Source organism: Hypanus sabinus, chromosome 9 (assembly GCF_030144855.1).
Source record: "Hypanus sabinus isolate sHypSab1 chromosome 9, sHypSab1.hap1, whole genome shotgun sequence".
Taxonomy (NCBI): Eukaryota; Metazoa; Chordata; class Chondrichthyes; order Myliobatiformes; family Dasyatidae; genus Hypanus; species Hypanus sabinus.
Genome location: NC_082714.1, coordinates 149,683,860 through 149,699,797, shown reverse-complemented (window position 1 = coordinate 149,699,797; position 15,938 = coordinate 149,683,860). Strand labels below are relative to the sequence as shown.

Here is a 15,938-nt window from a genome sequence, read left to right as displayed (position 1 = left end):
AGGCTCTCGACTTGTAAGGGTGTCAAAGATTGTGGGGAGAAGGTAAGAGAATGGATTTGGGAGAAAATAAATCAGTCAAGGTCAAACAGGAGAGCAAACTCAATGAACTGAATGCCGCAATTCTGCTCCTCCATATTAACATCTTATGGAAAACTCACTGACCAAACATACTTTGTGAACATCAATCTTTCTGAATGATCATGGAAATGATATATATTAGTGCAATATGCAATAATAGTTGATAACTTACTTAATTTCACATTAGTTCAAACTATTTCCCTTGATTGGAGTAGAGGTGGCTGCAAACAATACAGTTAGTGATGGTGCACTGATTTATTCATATTGATGTTGCATTTTATGGGTTAAGCCACCAATACAGAGATCCTCATCCTGTTATCAACGTCTTGGAGTGAGATTCGTACATTTCAATAATTTGGCGGTCAATACTTCTGCAAATTCAAAGCTAACGGTTTATCTTATTTTTTTCAAAATTCAAAGAAAATTTATTATGAAAGTATGTATATGCAACCATATACTACCCTAAGATTAATTTTCTTGCAGGCATTCACAGTAGACCTTCAAACAGACTACAACCACGTCATGGTTTGTAGATTTGATTGCACTCAATGACCCAGAGAGCTATGTTGGCTGGAGTCAGGGCTATATGCTTTGGCTCTTGTTAGGGTCAAAGGTCCACTGGTCCTCCAGGTTTGGGTGTTGGGGGTGTGGCGTTCAGCTCAGGGCTAACAACACTGACCAGGTAAAACAACATTGTTACGGAAAGATCAATGAAGAATTCTTCTACGTCTGAATGGCCCAGGACCTTCATTGCTGTCCTAAATACCAGCAGGCAGTACATAAGTAAGTACTCACTGGAGAACAGAGAAACACACTGGAATCAATGACAATGTACAAAACCAAGACTGACAACCCATGTGCAAGAGTAGACAATTTTGCGCAATAAATAAATAAACAAGCAAACAAACAAATAAATAATACTGAGAACATGAATTGTAGAGTCATTGAAATTGAGTCCATAAAGTGTGGGATCACTTCAGAGTTTTGGGTGAGTGAAGTTATCCACACTGGTTCAGGAGCCTAATGGTTGAAGGGTAATCACTATCCCTGAACTTGGGGGTCTGGGACCTAAGGCTCCGATACAGTTCCACTTTCCTGATGGCAGAAGCAAGAAAAGAGCATGACAAGAACAGTTAGTGTCCTTGATGATGGGTGACTAATTGGCTTCAAATATGATTGTATTAGATTTGGTGCCCAAAATTCAAGAATTCCTGATAGGAGAGCAGTCTTTCTATCTTGCTATTTTGCAGATTCTATATATTATGTCAGTATTAATAAAAGGAGTAGAGAATATCACCATTCTATAGTTTGATGGCAGAGGTAGAGAATATTGGAGACATATTGTGCAGTGGGTTATTATGTTACTGAGTGAGGAAATTCTTTCAAATATTACAGACAGAAAGTGAGTTCAGATTACCTGCCCCATTTTTTGTATATACATGCCTGATGTTGTTTGAATACTAACAAAATATGTCCAAGAAACACAGCTTTATTGCAAGTATATCCATCTCATCCATGGATAAGTACATTTTATTGAGCAGAGTGGATTTAATATATACACATGTATAGAATTATAAATAACCAGATTCACCAACACAGCTGCATACACTAAAACAGTCCATCACTGAGAGTGAATGCAGGTCAATGGGTAAATGTGCCACCTGGCATGACACTGAGGCATTCAAAGGGGAAGGCTCCCAGAATAGATTGCTGGTGAAATACTGGAGGCAATTTGCCTAGTTCTCTGAAACAAGGGGCAGGAATCAGCCAAGGCTGTTAGCTGACATCCATTGGCCGTAGGTGGAAAAGGTGACAGTGCTGATATCATTTATCAAGGGCAGAAATAGACTTGGAGGAACAGAAGGACCTTGTGGTCCGAGTGCACGGATCCCCCAAAGTTGCCACGCAAGTGTTGTCCTTTGTGGGTTGAGTTCAAGAGCCATGAGGTAATGTTCCACCTTTGGTTGGACCACATGTGGAGTACAGTGTTCAGTTCTGGTCACCTCATTAAGTGGAACGCTTTTAGAGAGTGCAGAGGGGATTTACGAGGATGCTGCCTAGATTGGAGCATGTCGCAAGAGGAAAGGTTGAGCAAGCTAGGACTTTGGAGCAAAGGAGTATGAGAGGAGACTTGATAGAGGTGTACAAAATGATAAAAGGCATACATATAGTGGATGGCCAGAGATTTTTTCCCAGGGTGGAAATGGCAATAACAAGGGGGCAAATTTTTAAGGTGATTGGAGGGAAGTGCAGGGGTACATTGGAGGTAGGTTTTCCACACAGAGAGTGGTAAGTACATGGAACACACTGGTAGTGGTAGAGGCAGATACATTGAAGACATTTAAGAGACTCTTGGATAGGCAAAATGGAGGGCTATGTGGGAGGGAAGGGTTAGATTGATCATGGAGTAGGTTAACAGGTCTGCACAATATCGTCGGCCAAAGAGTCTGCCTTGTGCTGTATTGTCCTATGATGTTCTACTTAGAATGATCAATTTTGCATTGGTGGGTATGCAAAACAGGCTGCATCACATTAGGTTTCCTCTTCTTTATGCTAAAAACTGAATTGACTATTAGATTGCCAATACTTGTTCAATACTAAACCAGGTTGCCAATACTTGTTCAATACTACCATCTAGGAATGATTTCTACTGAAATACTCTTCACACCATAGCTGAGTAACCTTATGAGAGACTACTCAGGCTTACCCATTCTGTATGGTCACTAATATACTGTAGTGGAGGATTTCCATTGCCAGCAGACACACCTCCGAGATGGAAGTGATGCCTTAAGGAGAAATGAGATAAAGGATTTCTTGTTGATGAGCTGAATGAGTGCCATTTTAAAATGCCTGATAGTCATTTTAAACATTCATCTCAATTATAACACTGCTTGTTTATGAACATATAACAATAACTTTGTTTATCCAAAACTTTTTAGTTACCAAAATGCCCAAAGGTGCTTCTCCAGACTGTTATCAAACAAAAATGTATGCCAAGCCACATAAAGGGGCATTAGTGTCCTGACTAAACTTAATCACACAGGAAGACACACAATGAGTAGGAGTAGGCTACCTGGTTTTTCAAACCTGCACACCCAACTCCTATTTGATATGATTGTGGTGGATTTGCCCATGGCCTCACTTCCACATGGCTCTCCATTGGCTGATTTTTCAACAATGTATCTAGCAATTTATCTACCCCCCCTCTTTGAGAATCTTCACCGATTGAGCCTCCGGCACCCTCTGTTTAGAGAATTCTGGAGATTCACCACTCTGTGAGGAAACTCCCTTAAGTATCTCAGTTATAAATGATCTCCCTCTTATCTTGCAACAACATCCTTTCATTCAAGTCCCTCCAAGTCGTAGAAGCACTTCAATGTCTACCTGGTCATGCCCTTCAGCATTTCATATGTTCCATTAAGATCACCCATTTTTCTCTAAAATCTAAAGAATAGAGATGCAACTTCTTATAAATTTGCGGTAGTAAGACAAGCTTCTCATTCCAGAAACTAGTTCAAGCGATTCTCTTTTGGACTGCTTCCAGTGCTGATGCATCTTTTCTTAGATAAGTGGACCAAAACTATACACAGTATTCCAGGTGGTGTCTCACCAACATGCTCCCGAATTGTAACAATAGTTCTCTATTTTAAAATTCCAAGCCCCCAGCAATAAAGGCCAATATGTCCTGTGCCTTAATTACCTGCTGCACCTGCACGCTGACTTTTTTCTCTTTCATACACAAGAACACCTGGATCCAACTATACTCAACTCATTTACAACCTCTCTCCATTTAGATAATACTCTGCCTTTAGAAGCACATGACCTCACAATTCCCCACAATAAACTCTATCAGCTAACTTTTGCCCTTTCATGCAACTTATCTATATTCTGTTGTGGAATTCAACTTCCTTCATTGCCACATGCCCTCCCACCTATTTTTGAAAGATGCAATGCGTAAATCCTTAAGTGAGGAAGGGAAGCAGAGAGGATTAGATTGGGAATCCTAAATCTTAGAGCTGCCTCTAGACTTATGTGGGCTAATGTGGGTCATTTCAAAACCATAAAATAGTATTCTGAGATGCCTTTGTTTTGTTTAGATAAATAAAATCTCTTTCTTACCTCTAAATCATTGAAGAATAGATGTGAATCAGCCAAATTAAAAATCATCTCCTCCATTCGCAATCCAAGGGACACTGCTGTGGGTGTATCCTGTCAAAAAGTAGAGATTTAAGCTTCAATTTTAAGATCTACTAATGACTTTTGGAGAGTTGATGAATATGACGACCTATTTACTTGAATCTTGAAAAATAATTTATTTAAATAATTTTCTCATTTTCAAAACATCAAGAAAATAAGTCTCAGGGCAGTATATGGTGATATACATTATACATATGTTGATAGTAAATTAACTTTGAACTTTATAAAGACTTAAGATCAATTTGTTAACCGATTGATCAGTATAGACATTACACAAACACAGATTACATGTAAGGTCTGAGACAAGAACACTCCAGTTGAGTAATGTTTCCTGCGCAAACCAGCTTGTATCTGCATAACGTTGACACGATGATAGGCTGGCTGTCACTGATGGCTGATCAATGAATCTGCAGACAACAGTCAACAGGCTGTAATGGTACATCAGTGTATTCTGGGCTTCCCACTGCAACGTGGGAAGCACACTGAGGTCAGAATCAAATCTGCCCGTCATCCTGGTCTGTGCCTGGATTTGTCAATGAGTCTAACTGCTGTTCCACAATTTGCTAAGCAAATGCATCAACCACACTTTGTGTCTGGCTCCTAAACTTGACAGCTGTATATTCAGCATAGCCTCATTCATATGAATGAGATTGCTGACCATATTAGCAAAGTATATTTCACTAAATTTATTGACACTGTTTATTACCCAATAAATTTAAGTTAAATAACAGCAATTTAATATGATTTTACAAAATTTATTATTTTTAAATTTAAGAATAATTAAGTGTTGTGTTCAATTATTTACATGCATCTCTGATTGTCACAGATATTTGGAAATCATGAGAAGGCTTTCTGGTAGTTTGCACTGTCAGCCTGCTGTCAGGGTGGTAAACAGCTGTCTGTATTGCCTGAGGCCCACTCCTCCTCCTGAAACAACCATAGAGATGAGGACATGAAGTCATTGAGAGATCCAAAAGTGTATTCCAGTTACAGGACTTGTGTAGGCATGGCTGTAATTCAAGGAAAGAGTTCAGCCCGATGGGATTGTTCTTTTCCAAAAATAAACTTTATGAATAATGAAAAAATATACAAAAGAATAAAACAGTGCCAAGGTTTTATATTTTTAGTGTCATAGGGTCAATTAATTCAGTAGTGTTAACACTCTTACTTAAACTATTGCATCATTGCCACTTATGTGATCCCTGGTGTGATACACCATTTCAATGTTTGAGGGACTTCTCCACCTCGTTCAGCCTCTCCATGGGAGTAGTGGAAGGGATGTAGACTGTGGTTCTTCCTCACAATGTCTTTGCTTTGACTGCACCAAGTTTCAGTGCCTCTTTAAGCTTGTACTCTTGGGATGTGCCAGTTGGCAGCATTCCCTTACAGACATTTCGCTGTTCCGGGAGACACATAAGTTTCAAGTAGACCAAGGGCTGTCTTCCACTGAGTTGATGGTTTTCCAGTAGCAGTTGTTGTCTGCCTTGATGTGTGACCCCCAGGGAACAATGAGAACAGAAATATCACCCTCACAAATTTTGGGCATAATAAAAAGCTTAGTCAATTGAGCACATTGGAAATGTGGATTACTGTTGTAATGCTGGAAGCACGTAGAGTGAATTGTGCACAATCTGCCCGCCTTTGTTGTGTGTGCTTTTTCATTGATTCTATTGTGTTTCTTTGTATTTGTATTTACTGTGAATGCCCGCAAGATAATGAATAATGAATCAAGATAATGTATTTTGATAATAAGTTTACTTTGAAGTTTTAAGTCTGAACTTTGAAACATCACAATGCTACAAACCGTGGTGTGATAGAAACAGATGAACGGCTGAAAGATATTGGTTGAAGAACAAATATTGCCCAGAACACCAGGGAGAGCATGTGACAATGGGAGCAGCATTGGAATGCTGGGATTCCTCCACACAGTAATCCATGTAGCACTCCACTGCTGCACTGCTTCAACCAGAGTCAAGCCCAATACCTTATGCTGTACACTTAGGAATAAATGAGTGAAATCTTGACATGTGGCAATGCTTACCCAATAAGTGTTGGCAAGATTTTACAATATATATAGTGATTTTGAGTTGAATTTTTATTTCTGTATTTCATGGAAGACAAAACGGTTATCCCTGGTGACAAAGTTAATAACTATTTTTCAGTCAACACCTTGAAAGTCATCTATCTAACGATTATTGCACTGACCTTTCTGGGAACTTGCTATTCAAAAAATTGCCATTTTCCCTATAATAGAGATTATCCTTTAAAACATTCAATTCACTTTAAAGTACTTCAGGCTATCCTGACAGGGACATGAAAAAGGCCTTTACAAATACAAGGTCTCCCTTTCAAGTCAAGTCAAGTCACTTTTATTGTCATGTCGACCATAACTGCTGGTACAGTACATAGTGAAAATGAGACGTTTTTCGGGACCATGGTGTTACAAGACACAGTACAAAAACTAGACTGAACTACGTAAAAAACAGTGTAGTAAAAGCTACACTGGAGTACAGACCTACCCAGGACTGTATAAAGTGCACAAACAGTGCAGGCATTACAATAAATAATAAGCAAGACAATAGGACATAAGGTATCAGTCCAGACTCTGGTTATTGAGGAGTCTGATAGCTTGGGTGAAGAAACAGTTCCATTGCCCACTCACTGGAATCTAATGTGGAATATTCTTAGTATATGATCGACATGTCATAACCCAGTAGTCCTAGCAAAGCGTCAAATGCAAGAATGAGATATCACTCGAATAGAAGGTAATCTGGGAAAACCTACCAGTAACCATGTTCTTCAGCTTATTCCAATTGTGTGTGTAAAGATATATTCACATGCTTTATAGTCGGTATCTAACTCAGAGCAGTACTGTTAACATGGTTGAATTCTGCAATACTACTGCTTTCACTAACACACACCACCAGGTTCTCCTCAGGTTTGTGTAAATTGACTGCTATGTTGTCTGTATTACAACAGAATTTCAGTGGTGGTGAGTAGTCGTTGTGAAATCTGGAGGTGGAAGAGTAATGTAGAGTTGAACAGCTGCCTTGCAGCACTGAGTCCTCAGTTCAGACCTTGTCTTCCAGTTCTGTCTCTGTGGAGCTTGTGTGTTCTCTCTATGACATGCTTGGGTGTCCTTTAGATTTCCTCCCACCTTAAGATGCCCCGAGTGTGTAGTTGAGAGGGAATTGAGAATGTGAGAGTTGATGGGAATAAACTGGGATTACTGTAGGTAGGGCCTTAGTGGTCACAGACTAAGTGGCTCAAAGGGCCTATTCTACACCTTATTAACATTGGTACCTGGTTTATTATTGTCACATGTACCAACATATAGAGTAAAGCTAGTCTTGCAGCACACACAAAATGCTGGAGAAACTCATTAGGTCAGGTTTGATGAACCCAATGAAGGGTCTCGGCCGGAAATGTCATCTTTTTACTCCCCTCCGTAGATGCTACCTGACCTGCTGAGTTCTTCCATCATTTTGTACGTGTTAACCTGGAGTTCTCGCCTCTGCAGAATCTCGTATGTTTAAGCTTGCTATGGATACTGTTTGTACAGATCAAATTATTACACAAAACATTGAGCAAGAATAAGATAAAACAATAATAATACAGAATAAAGTGTAAAAGCTACTAAAATGCTGTGCAGGTAGACAATGATCATAATGAGTAGATTTTAAAGTCAAAAGTCCATTTTATTGTACAAGAGATCCATTCAAGAGTCTGATAACAGTGGGATAGAACCGTCCTTTAGCCTTTTGGTATGTACTTCCAGGCTTTTGTGTCTTGTACTCAATGGGAGAGGGGAGAAGAGAGAATGCTGGAGAGGGCGAGGTCTTTGATTATGCAGGCTGCTTTAATGAGGCAGTGAGAGGCATAGACAGAGTACAAAGATGATGTCTTATGATTCTACATAAAAGCAACCACATAAATGTCCATCTTTCTCTCTTTTTAACTAAATTACTATCTTAAAATATCTTTCTGGCTTGTCACCCTCACTCTGAGCACCCAATTCCCACAAGAGTTCTAAACCTCATCATTGTGAAATGAATGATCTGCCTGTGGATCTGTTTCTAGTGTATATAACTGATGTTTTCATGTCCAGTCATTACTCTGGTTAGATGAGCACTATGCATATCATTGGAGTGTTATCTATAGTTCTTAGGATGATTGGATAAGAGTTCAATTGTCAGCTTAGCTCTGTCTCAGTGAGTGTTGGATTTAAATGCTCAAAAAAGGAAGGTTGCATTTTTGTAATGGGTAGAAAAAGATGTTTGAATTTCTCCATCTTTCAGTTCATTATTTTCATTCTCACATATAATAATTGCCAATTAGAGAATTTCACCTTGAATTTTTTTTTTGTGTCAGTTTGACCTCAGCACTCAAAAGGATGTCAACTAGGAGCAGTTTATGCCAGATTTGAATGGTCCTGTGTGGTTGATTCCTTAGAGGTTGGTATCAGATTCTCTCAATGTAGCATAGAATCAACATTAAAATGTGACCCCTGTGAGACCCTTATAACATAACAGAAACCCCTTTTTGCAGTTACTAAGTGATAGAAAACACATTCAGGATGTAAATTAACTTCACCTATCAAAGGATTCTGATATAACAGAGTACCAGTGCTTGGGGACAGGGATGGTGGATCATAATTACCCTGATTTAGAGCAGCCCAAATTTAACTCAGCATTGCAAGTAATGAAGCATTAAAGACAGGGTGAAACTAGTTTCAGCCTAAATTGATTTTCGTAACTATTATGTGTAATTCATCTGTAGATTTGTAGGCTAGTTTGAAGAGTGGGCTGAGCGATGGCAGATGCAGTTTAATGCTGATATGTGTAAGGTGCTACATTTTGGAAGGACTAATCAAAATAGGACATACATAGTAAATGGTAGGGCATTGAAGAATGCAGTAGAACAGAGTGATCTAGGAATAATGGTGCATAGTTCCCTGAAGGTGGAATCTCATGTGGACAGGGTGATGAAGAAAGCTTTTGGTATTCTAGCCTTTATAAATCAGAGCATTGAGTATAGGAGTTGGGATGTAATGTTAAAATTGTACAAGGCATTGGTGAGGCCAAATTTGGAGTACTCTGTACAGTTCTGGTCACCAAATTATAGGAAAGATGTCAACAAAATAGAGAGAGTACAGAGGAGATCTACTAGAATGTTACCTGGGTTTCAGCACCTAAGTTACAGAGAAAGGTTGAACAAGTTAGGTCTTTATTCTTTGGAGCATAAAAGGTTGAGGGGGGACTTGATAGTGGTATTTAAAATTACGAGGGGGATAGATAGAGTTGAAGTGGATAGGCTTTTTTATTGAGAGTAGGGGAGATTCAAACAAGAGGACATGAGTTGAGAGTTAAGGGGCAAAAGTTTAGGGGTAACACAAGGGGGAACTTCTTTACTCAGAGAGTGGTAGCTGTGTGGAACGAGCTTCCAGTAGAAGTGGTAGAGGCAGGTTTGATTTTGTCATTTAAAAAAAAATTAGATAGGTATATGGACAGGAAAGGAATGGAGGGTTACGGGTTGAGTGCAGGTAGGTGGGACCAGGTGAGAGTAAGTGTTTGGCACGGACTAGAAGGGCCGAGATGGCCTGTTTCAGTGCTGTAATTGTTATATTTTATAGGGTTATATGATTTCATCTTTACTTTCCAAAGTTATTGTGTGTTATGTGTACCACAGTGCTTTACACCCTAGTCCAGAGAAACATTGACATATACATGTATATAGTTAAAAGACAAATAACTTGACTTGATTTTTATCTATAGAATTAAAATTAAATCTAATTTCACAAAGCCCTGATTTTTGAGCAAAATAGGAAGGAGCAGATCAATATTTTCTACAGGTACTTGTTTGATTAATTGGGAACATTCTAAATCTGTTGAATGTTCTCTTGCCCTAAGACTCAGGGCAATGGGCTTAAGTCTCATTCAGCAGCTTGGAGTGCAGTACTGAGGGAGTGCTGTCGTGTCAGCTGTGCTTTTCTCTGAGAGGGTGTTAACCCAAATTATACACTACCTATCCCCATCAATGGCAAAAAATGGTCCCATGGTTTTCCTTTGAAGGCGAGCAGCCGAGGTCCTCTCTGTCTGTTGATTAGCATTTATCAATCAATCAATCTTGACTGAAATAGATTAGCAGGTGGCAGGTGAACTTCAGCTGTGGGCTGTGTCAACTTGGAATATACTCCAGTAGTCTGATCCAGAGAGGTACATTTCCAAGTCTAAAATATAAAGAATCTTTTGCTGTAAAATTCAAGGGAAATAAATTTAATTCTTTGTAACCTGAAAAAGATGATGCTTTGGTGTATAAAACAATGGAAGGCCTAAAATATATGTCTGATATCATCAGACAACTTAGTAGATGTATTAAATTATGAGAGCTGTAAAATATAAATATTAGGTGCATTATATATCAATGTAAGTATATCTCTAAAAATGTGCGTCTCGTGGATTAACATTGATGTCCAATCAGTGGCCACCTTATTAGGTACACCTATACACCCACTCATTAATAGAACTATCTAATCAGCCAATCATGTGGCAGCAATGCAATGACTAAAAGCATGCAGACAAGGTCAAGAGGTTCTGCTGTCGTTCAGACCAAACATGAGAATGGGGAGGGAATAGTGCTAAGCACCTAGAGAGCTGGTGCAGTGACAACAACTTGATGTTTAATGTCACCAAAACCAAGGAGGTCGTCAATTTCAGACGGTCTCAGCCTGAGCACACACCCCTCAGCATCAGCGACTCCACAGTGGAGAGAGTGGAAAACATCAAGTTCCTTGGGGTGCAGATCTCGGACAATCTCACCTGGTCCAGGAACACCACTGGGATTGTGAAACGAGCCCAGCAGAGACTGCACTTTTTGAGGAAGCTTAAACAAGCATCACTTCACTCCCCACTAACATCTTAACTACATTCTACAGAGGAGTGGTTAAGAGTGTGCTGACCTTTTGCATCACAACCTGGTACTCCAGCTGCAGTACTGCCGACAAAAAAGCCTTGCAGAGGGTGGTTAGGGGAGCAGGGAAGGTTATTGGGGTCTCCCTACCTTCTGTCCAAGACCTCTTTCAGAGTCGATGCCTCCAGAAGACACGGTACATCATTAAAGACCCCTCACACCCTCTCCGTGAACTGTTTGTTCTTCTGCCATCAGGTAAACATTACAGGAGCATCAAAACTAAAACCACAAGGCTACTAAACAGCTTCTTCCCACAGGCAGTCAGACTGCTAAATAGCTGCTCTACCTGTCTCTGCTTTGGACACTTTTAACTTGCACTGGACGCTTATAACTTGTTTTTAACTGACATGTGGTTGTTGTGTCTTACTATTTATTGTTACGTTTATTATTTAGTGTTGCGTTTGTTATGTAATGATTGCACTGCTCCTGGGAAATGATCTCATTCTGCCCTGTAGAGCTGATGTACGGTTAGAATGACAATAAAGTTTTTGAATCTTGAATCTTGAAATGTGATCCAAGTGGCTTTGACAGTGGAAAAATTGTTGGTGGTAGACGGAGTGGTTTGAGAATCTCAGAAGCTGCTGTTCTCCTGTGACTTTCACGCACTCTGGAGTTTATGGAGAATGTCACGAAAATAAAACAAAAAGCATCCAGTGAGCAGCAGCTCTGTGAGTGAAAACGCCTTGTTAATGAGAGATGTCAGAGGAGAATGGCCAGACTGCTTCAAGCTGACAGGAAGGCGACAGTAACTCAAATAACCACATGTTACAACAGTGGTGTGCAGAAGAGCATCTCTGAACACACAACACATCAAACCTTGAGATAGATGGACTACAACAGCAGAAGACTGTGAACATGCACTCAGAAGCTACTTTATTAGTTACAGGAGCTATCTAATAAAGTGGCCACAGAGTGCATTTCTCTTAAAAAGGAGATCAGTTCCAATCCAAGGGACAACAAATTAAGGAAATTGGTATAATTATTTGAAGGAAGATAGGGAAAAACTATTTCTGCCCAGAAGATTCACAAATCACTACTCAAAGTTTGGAGATACAGTATAAAATACACTCTCATATTATCTATGTGAAAGAAAGTAAATAGATCAAAATAGATCTATATTTTATCAGCTGGTGCTTCTTGCAACTTGCATACACAGATGGCATAGTGCCATGTTATGGAAAATTGCAAGATAGCCTGTTTCTATGATGTTTCTCCACTACTTCCCCCACACCTCACACCACCTTGTAAACTGGGGGTCACAAGTATCAGGTCACCAATATTATAGGAGCTAACGATTGATTACAAATGATTCCTGAGGTGTAAATCCGGCTATAAATTGTGATTTCAGGTTTATTTGCACCTTTCTCCAATAATTCCATCTTCCACATAAATACAAGTGTCAGTTTGGCTCAGTGGAAGCATTTGGCCTCTGAGTTAAAAAGGCTTTGGACCCAAACTTCACTCCAGAACTCGAGCACATAAATCTCTGCTACTATTTTAGTTAGCACTGGGGGAGTTGCTACATTGTTAGAAGTGAGATGGCTTAAATGTCTGTTTAGCTAGACGGTTATGAAATCGAGACACATCTGTGAAGCAGAGCAGTGTGTTCTCCTGAAGTCCTGGCCAACATTCATCTCTCAATGAACATCAACTAAATAGATTAACTGAAAAATTATATGGCACAGCTATTACTTTAAAAAGTGCAGTGTGCTATTGGAAGAAAATAACTTGTGCATGTAAGCTGTCATATGAATTCATGCTCTTTTTTCATTCACAAATACAATATTAGCTATTTGCAAACATTCAAAATAGGATGCGGTGTATGTTTCAAATATAAGAGCAAACACTAATCTTAGAAGTAAATGTTTAAAAGGCCAGGAAAAGTTTTAAAAATTTATTTTATTATTTAGCGATACAGCATTCAGTAGGCCCTTCACCATATACTTCCTTGAGGTTCATTGGCACTTTGTTCCATTATCCCTTGACGTTGTTACCAAGACAGAAAAAATGGATATCCTGACAGTGTTGTCTGACTCAGAATCCATTGCCTTCTGAAATGTGTTCCTGACTTCCTCCACATTGTTCAAAGTTCTAAGTAAATTTATTATCGAAGTATGTATATCACTATATACTACCTTGAGACTCATTGGTACTTACCAATTTTGCTTCTAAAGTTCTAATTCTGAGAAGTTCCCCTTCCAGTTCCCCTTAAATATTTCACCTTTCTTAAACCATGACCTCTAGTTCTAGTCTCACACAAGCTCAGTAGAATACCTTTGATGGGGTGAATTAAAATAGGGTTATTGGAGGCATTTGTAAACATATTCTTCTTCTTTGTCTGTGTATATGGTGATGAAACTGTGGAACATGACCGATAAGACAGACTATACAAAGCAAAACCTGAATCAAACTGAACTGGCATGGATCTGATGGGCCAGAGGGCCTGTTTCTATGCAATACGTCTGAAGGACTTTAAAATGAAGACAGGTTCTGATAGGAAGAATGCGGAGTTACCTAAAGTTGGCAAGTCTGATGTTCAACCGAGATCTGAGAAGACTAATTTAAAATTGTGCTTTGTTAATCTGTTTGAGGAGAGGCAGAATGCAGGTGGGGGGAATTGGGAATGTATAAGGGGAGAAAGCAAAAGATCTCTACATCATAGTCAAAAGAATAAGTGTTTGAAACGTGGCCTCTAAGGACAGTTATTTATATTGATGCCATTACTCTTAGCTGGAATAAAGATGACTGGGATCATTCCCATTAATCAAGACCAGATACCATAATGCTGCTGAGATTAATTTAAGATCATAACCTGTATTTAATTTTCAGCATTTTTCTAGGGAAATCATCTGCTAGTATTATATGACTTTCCACAATTCGTTCACTTTATTATTACTTAATGGCTTTGTGAAAGTTCTGATATTATGCAGATTCTGTAGACAGTTTCCCGTAGCAAAATATGTAAATGGATGTTGTTCTGCACTCAGAGGCAACTTTATTAGGTACAGGAGTGGGACTAAGTGTGATCTTCTGCTACAGAGGCCCATCCACTTCAAAGTTTAATGTGTTCTGCATTCAGAGAAGCTCTTCTGCACACTGCTGTTGTAACGGGTGGTTATCTGAGTTGCTGTTGTCTTCCCGTCAGCTTGAGCCAGTTTGGCCATTCTCCTCTGACCTCTCTCATTAACAAGGCGTTTTCACCCACAGAACTACAGCTCTTTGGATGTTTTTTTTATTTTCTGCAACACTCTCTGTAAACTCAAGGGACTGTTGTGCGTGAAATTCCCAGGAGTTTCTGAGAAACTCAAGCCACCCCATCTGGCACCAACAATCATTCCACGATCAAAGTCACTTAAACCACATTTCTGCTCTATTCTGAAGTTTGGTCTGAACGACAACTGAACCTCTTGTCCATGTCGGCATGCGTTTATGCACTGAGTTGCCACATGATTGGTTGATTAGATATTTGCGTTAAGGATCAGATGTATAGGCTTGACGTAATAAAGTGGGCACTGTGTATTTTACAGCGGATGATGAATAAATAAATAAATGTGGTTGCTGTAAAATAGACTGCAGTAAGTATTGCTGTAATTCCAGCCCACTCCCAATTCACTGGCCAGCAGAGTGGTAGCAGCTGATACAGGCTCAGATTTTATGGTTCCCAAAAAGGTGTATTTTACAGTCCTTGAACAATATGTTCATACACTTTCTGTTTAGAGGGATTACTGCTACGAAATTTAATAGTGCACAAGGCCCAAGATTTTGAGCATTGCTCAATTGGTCTTACACAAATTTTCTTTTGTGTTCATGGCAAGGAAGTCTGCAAGCTGGGCCAGTAAGTTAGAGAGCCACAAGGATGGGAAAGGAAGGTCAGAGGACCGCCTGTTAAAGAAAGGCTTGCCGAGAGATTTGGTTGCTGGTCGTTGGTGGTGCGACGGAGGTGGGATGCTTGGGTTTACAATCATCCAGAGGGCAAAGGTGAATCTGGAAGCTCTGATTATTGGCTAACTCAGAGTTGTGGGTATCAATGGTCAGGAACGAGGTTAACTATAGTTTGGTGGTAGACGTCAGTCAGGTGTAGTGATCGTAGGCTGAATTTAATATCTGTCATCTGGACTTGTTAGACAAAGTGAATGTCAATAGGATGCTGGTTGCCTGTCAGGCCAATGTTAGTAGTTGGAGAGACGTTGCTTGTCTGGAGGGGGTGGGCTGAATTTGGTCATGGAAACTGAGGCCAGGATTGTTTTGGATGTGGGAGAATTTAGGAGATTGCAGGGTGCTTGGTGAAGGTTAAACTTACCAGCAGTCTCTCTCTGTGGGCACCTAGAAGAGAAAGTAAGTGTGTGTGTGTGTGTGTGTGTGTGTGTGTGTGTGTGTGTGTGTGTGTGTGTGAGACAAATAAACCCCTGAGTATATGTAAAAGAGAGTGTGTGTGTGCGTGTGACAAATAAACCCCTGAGTATATGTAAAAGAGAGTGTGAGTGTGTGTGCGTGTGACAAATAAACCCCTGAGTATATGTAAAAGAGAGTGTGAGTGTGTGTGCGTGTGACAAATAAACCCGAGTATATGTAAAAGAGAGAGTGTGAGTGTGAGTGTGTGTGTGTGTGTGTGTGAGACTGTTTCTGTTTGCAGATCCATTTGTTTGTGTCAGAGGTAGAGAGACACTGTATGTGTGCACATGAAAGGGGGGGGG

At 39.8% G+C, this 15,938-nt stretch overlaps 1 protein-coding gene across 6 annotated transcripts in view; it reads right to left on the bottom strand.

The window, feature by feature from the left end:
* LOC132398942 (eyes absent homolog 1-like) overlaps positions 1-15,938 on the bottom strand; it is a 271,558-nt gene that overhangs the window by 48,107 nt on the left and 207,513 nt on the right. For all 6 annotated transcript variants that reach the window (XM_059978783.1, XM_059978781.1, XM_059978780.1 and 3 more), the window contains one exon: positions 4,198-4,287. In XM_059978783.1, coding sequence (XP_059834766.1) covers positions 4,198-4,287 — 90 coding nt within the window. The remainder of the gene's footprint in view (positions 1-4,197; positions 4,288-15,938) is intronic.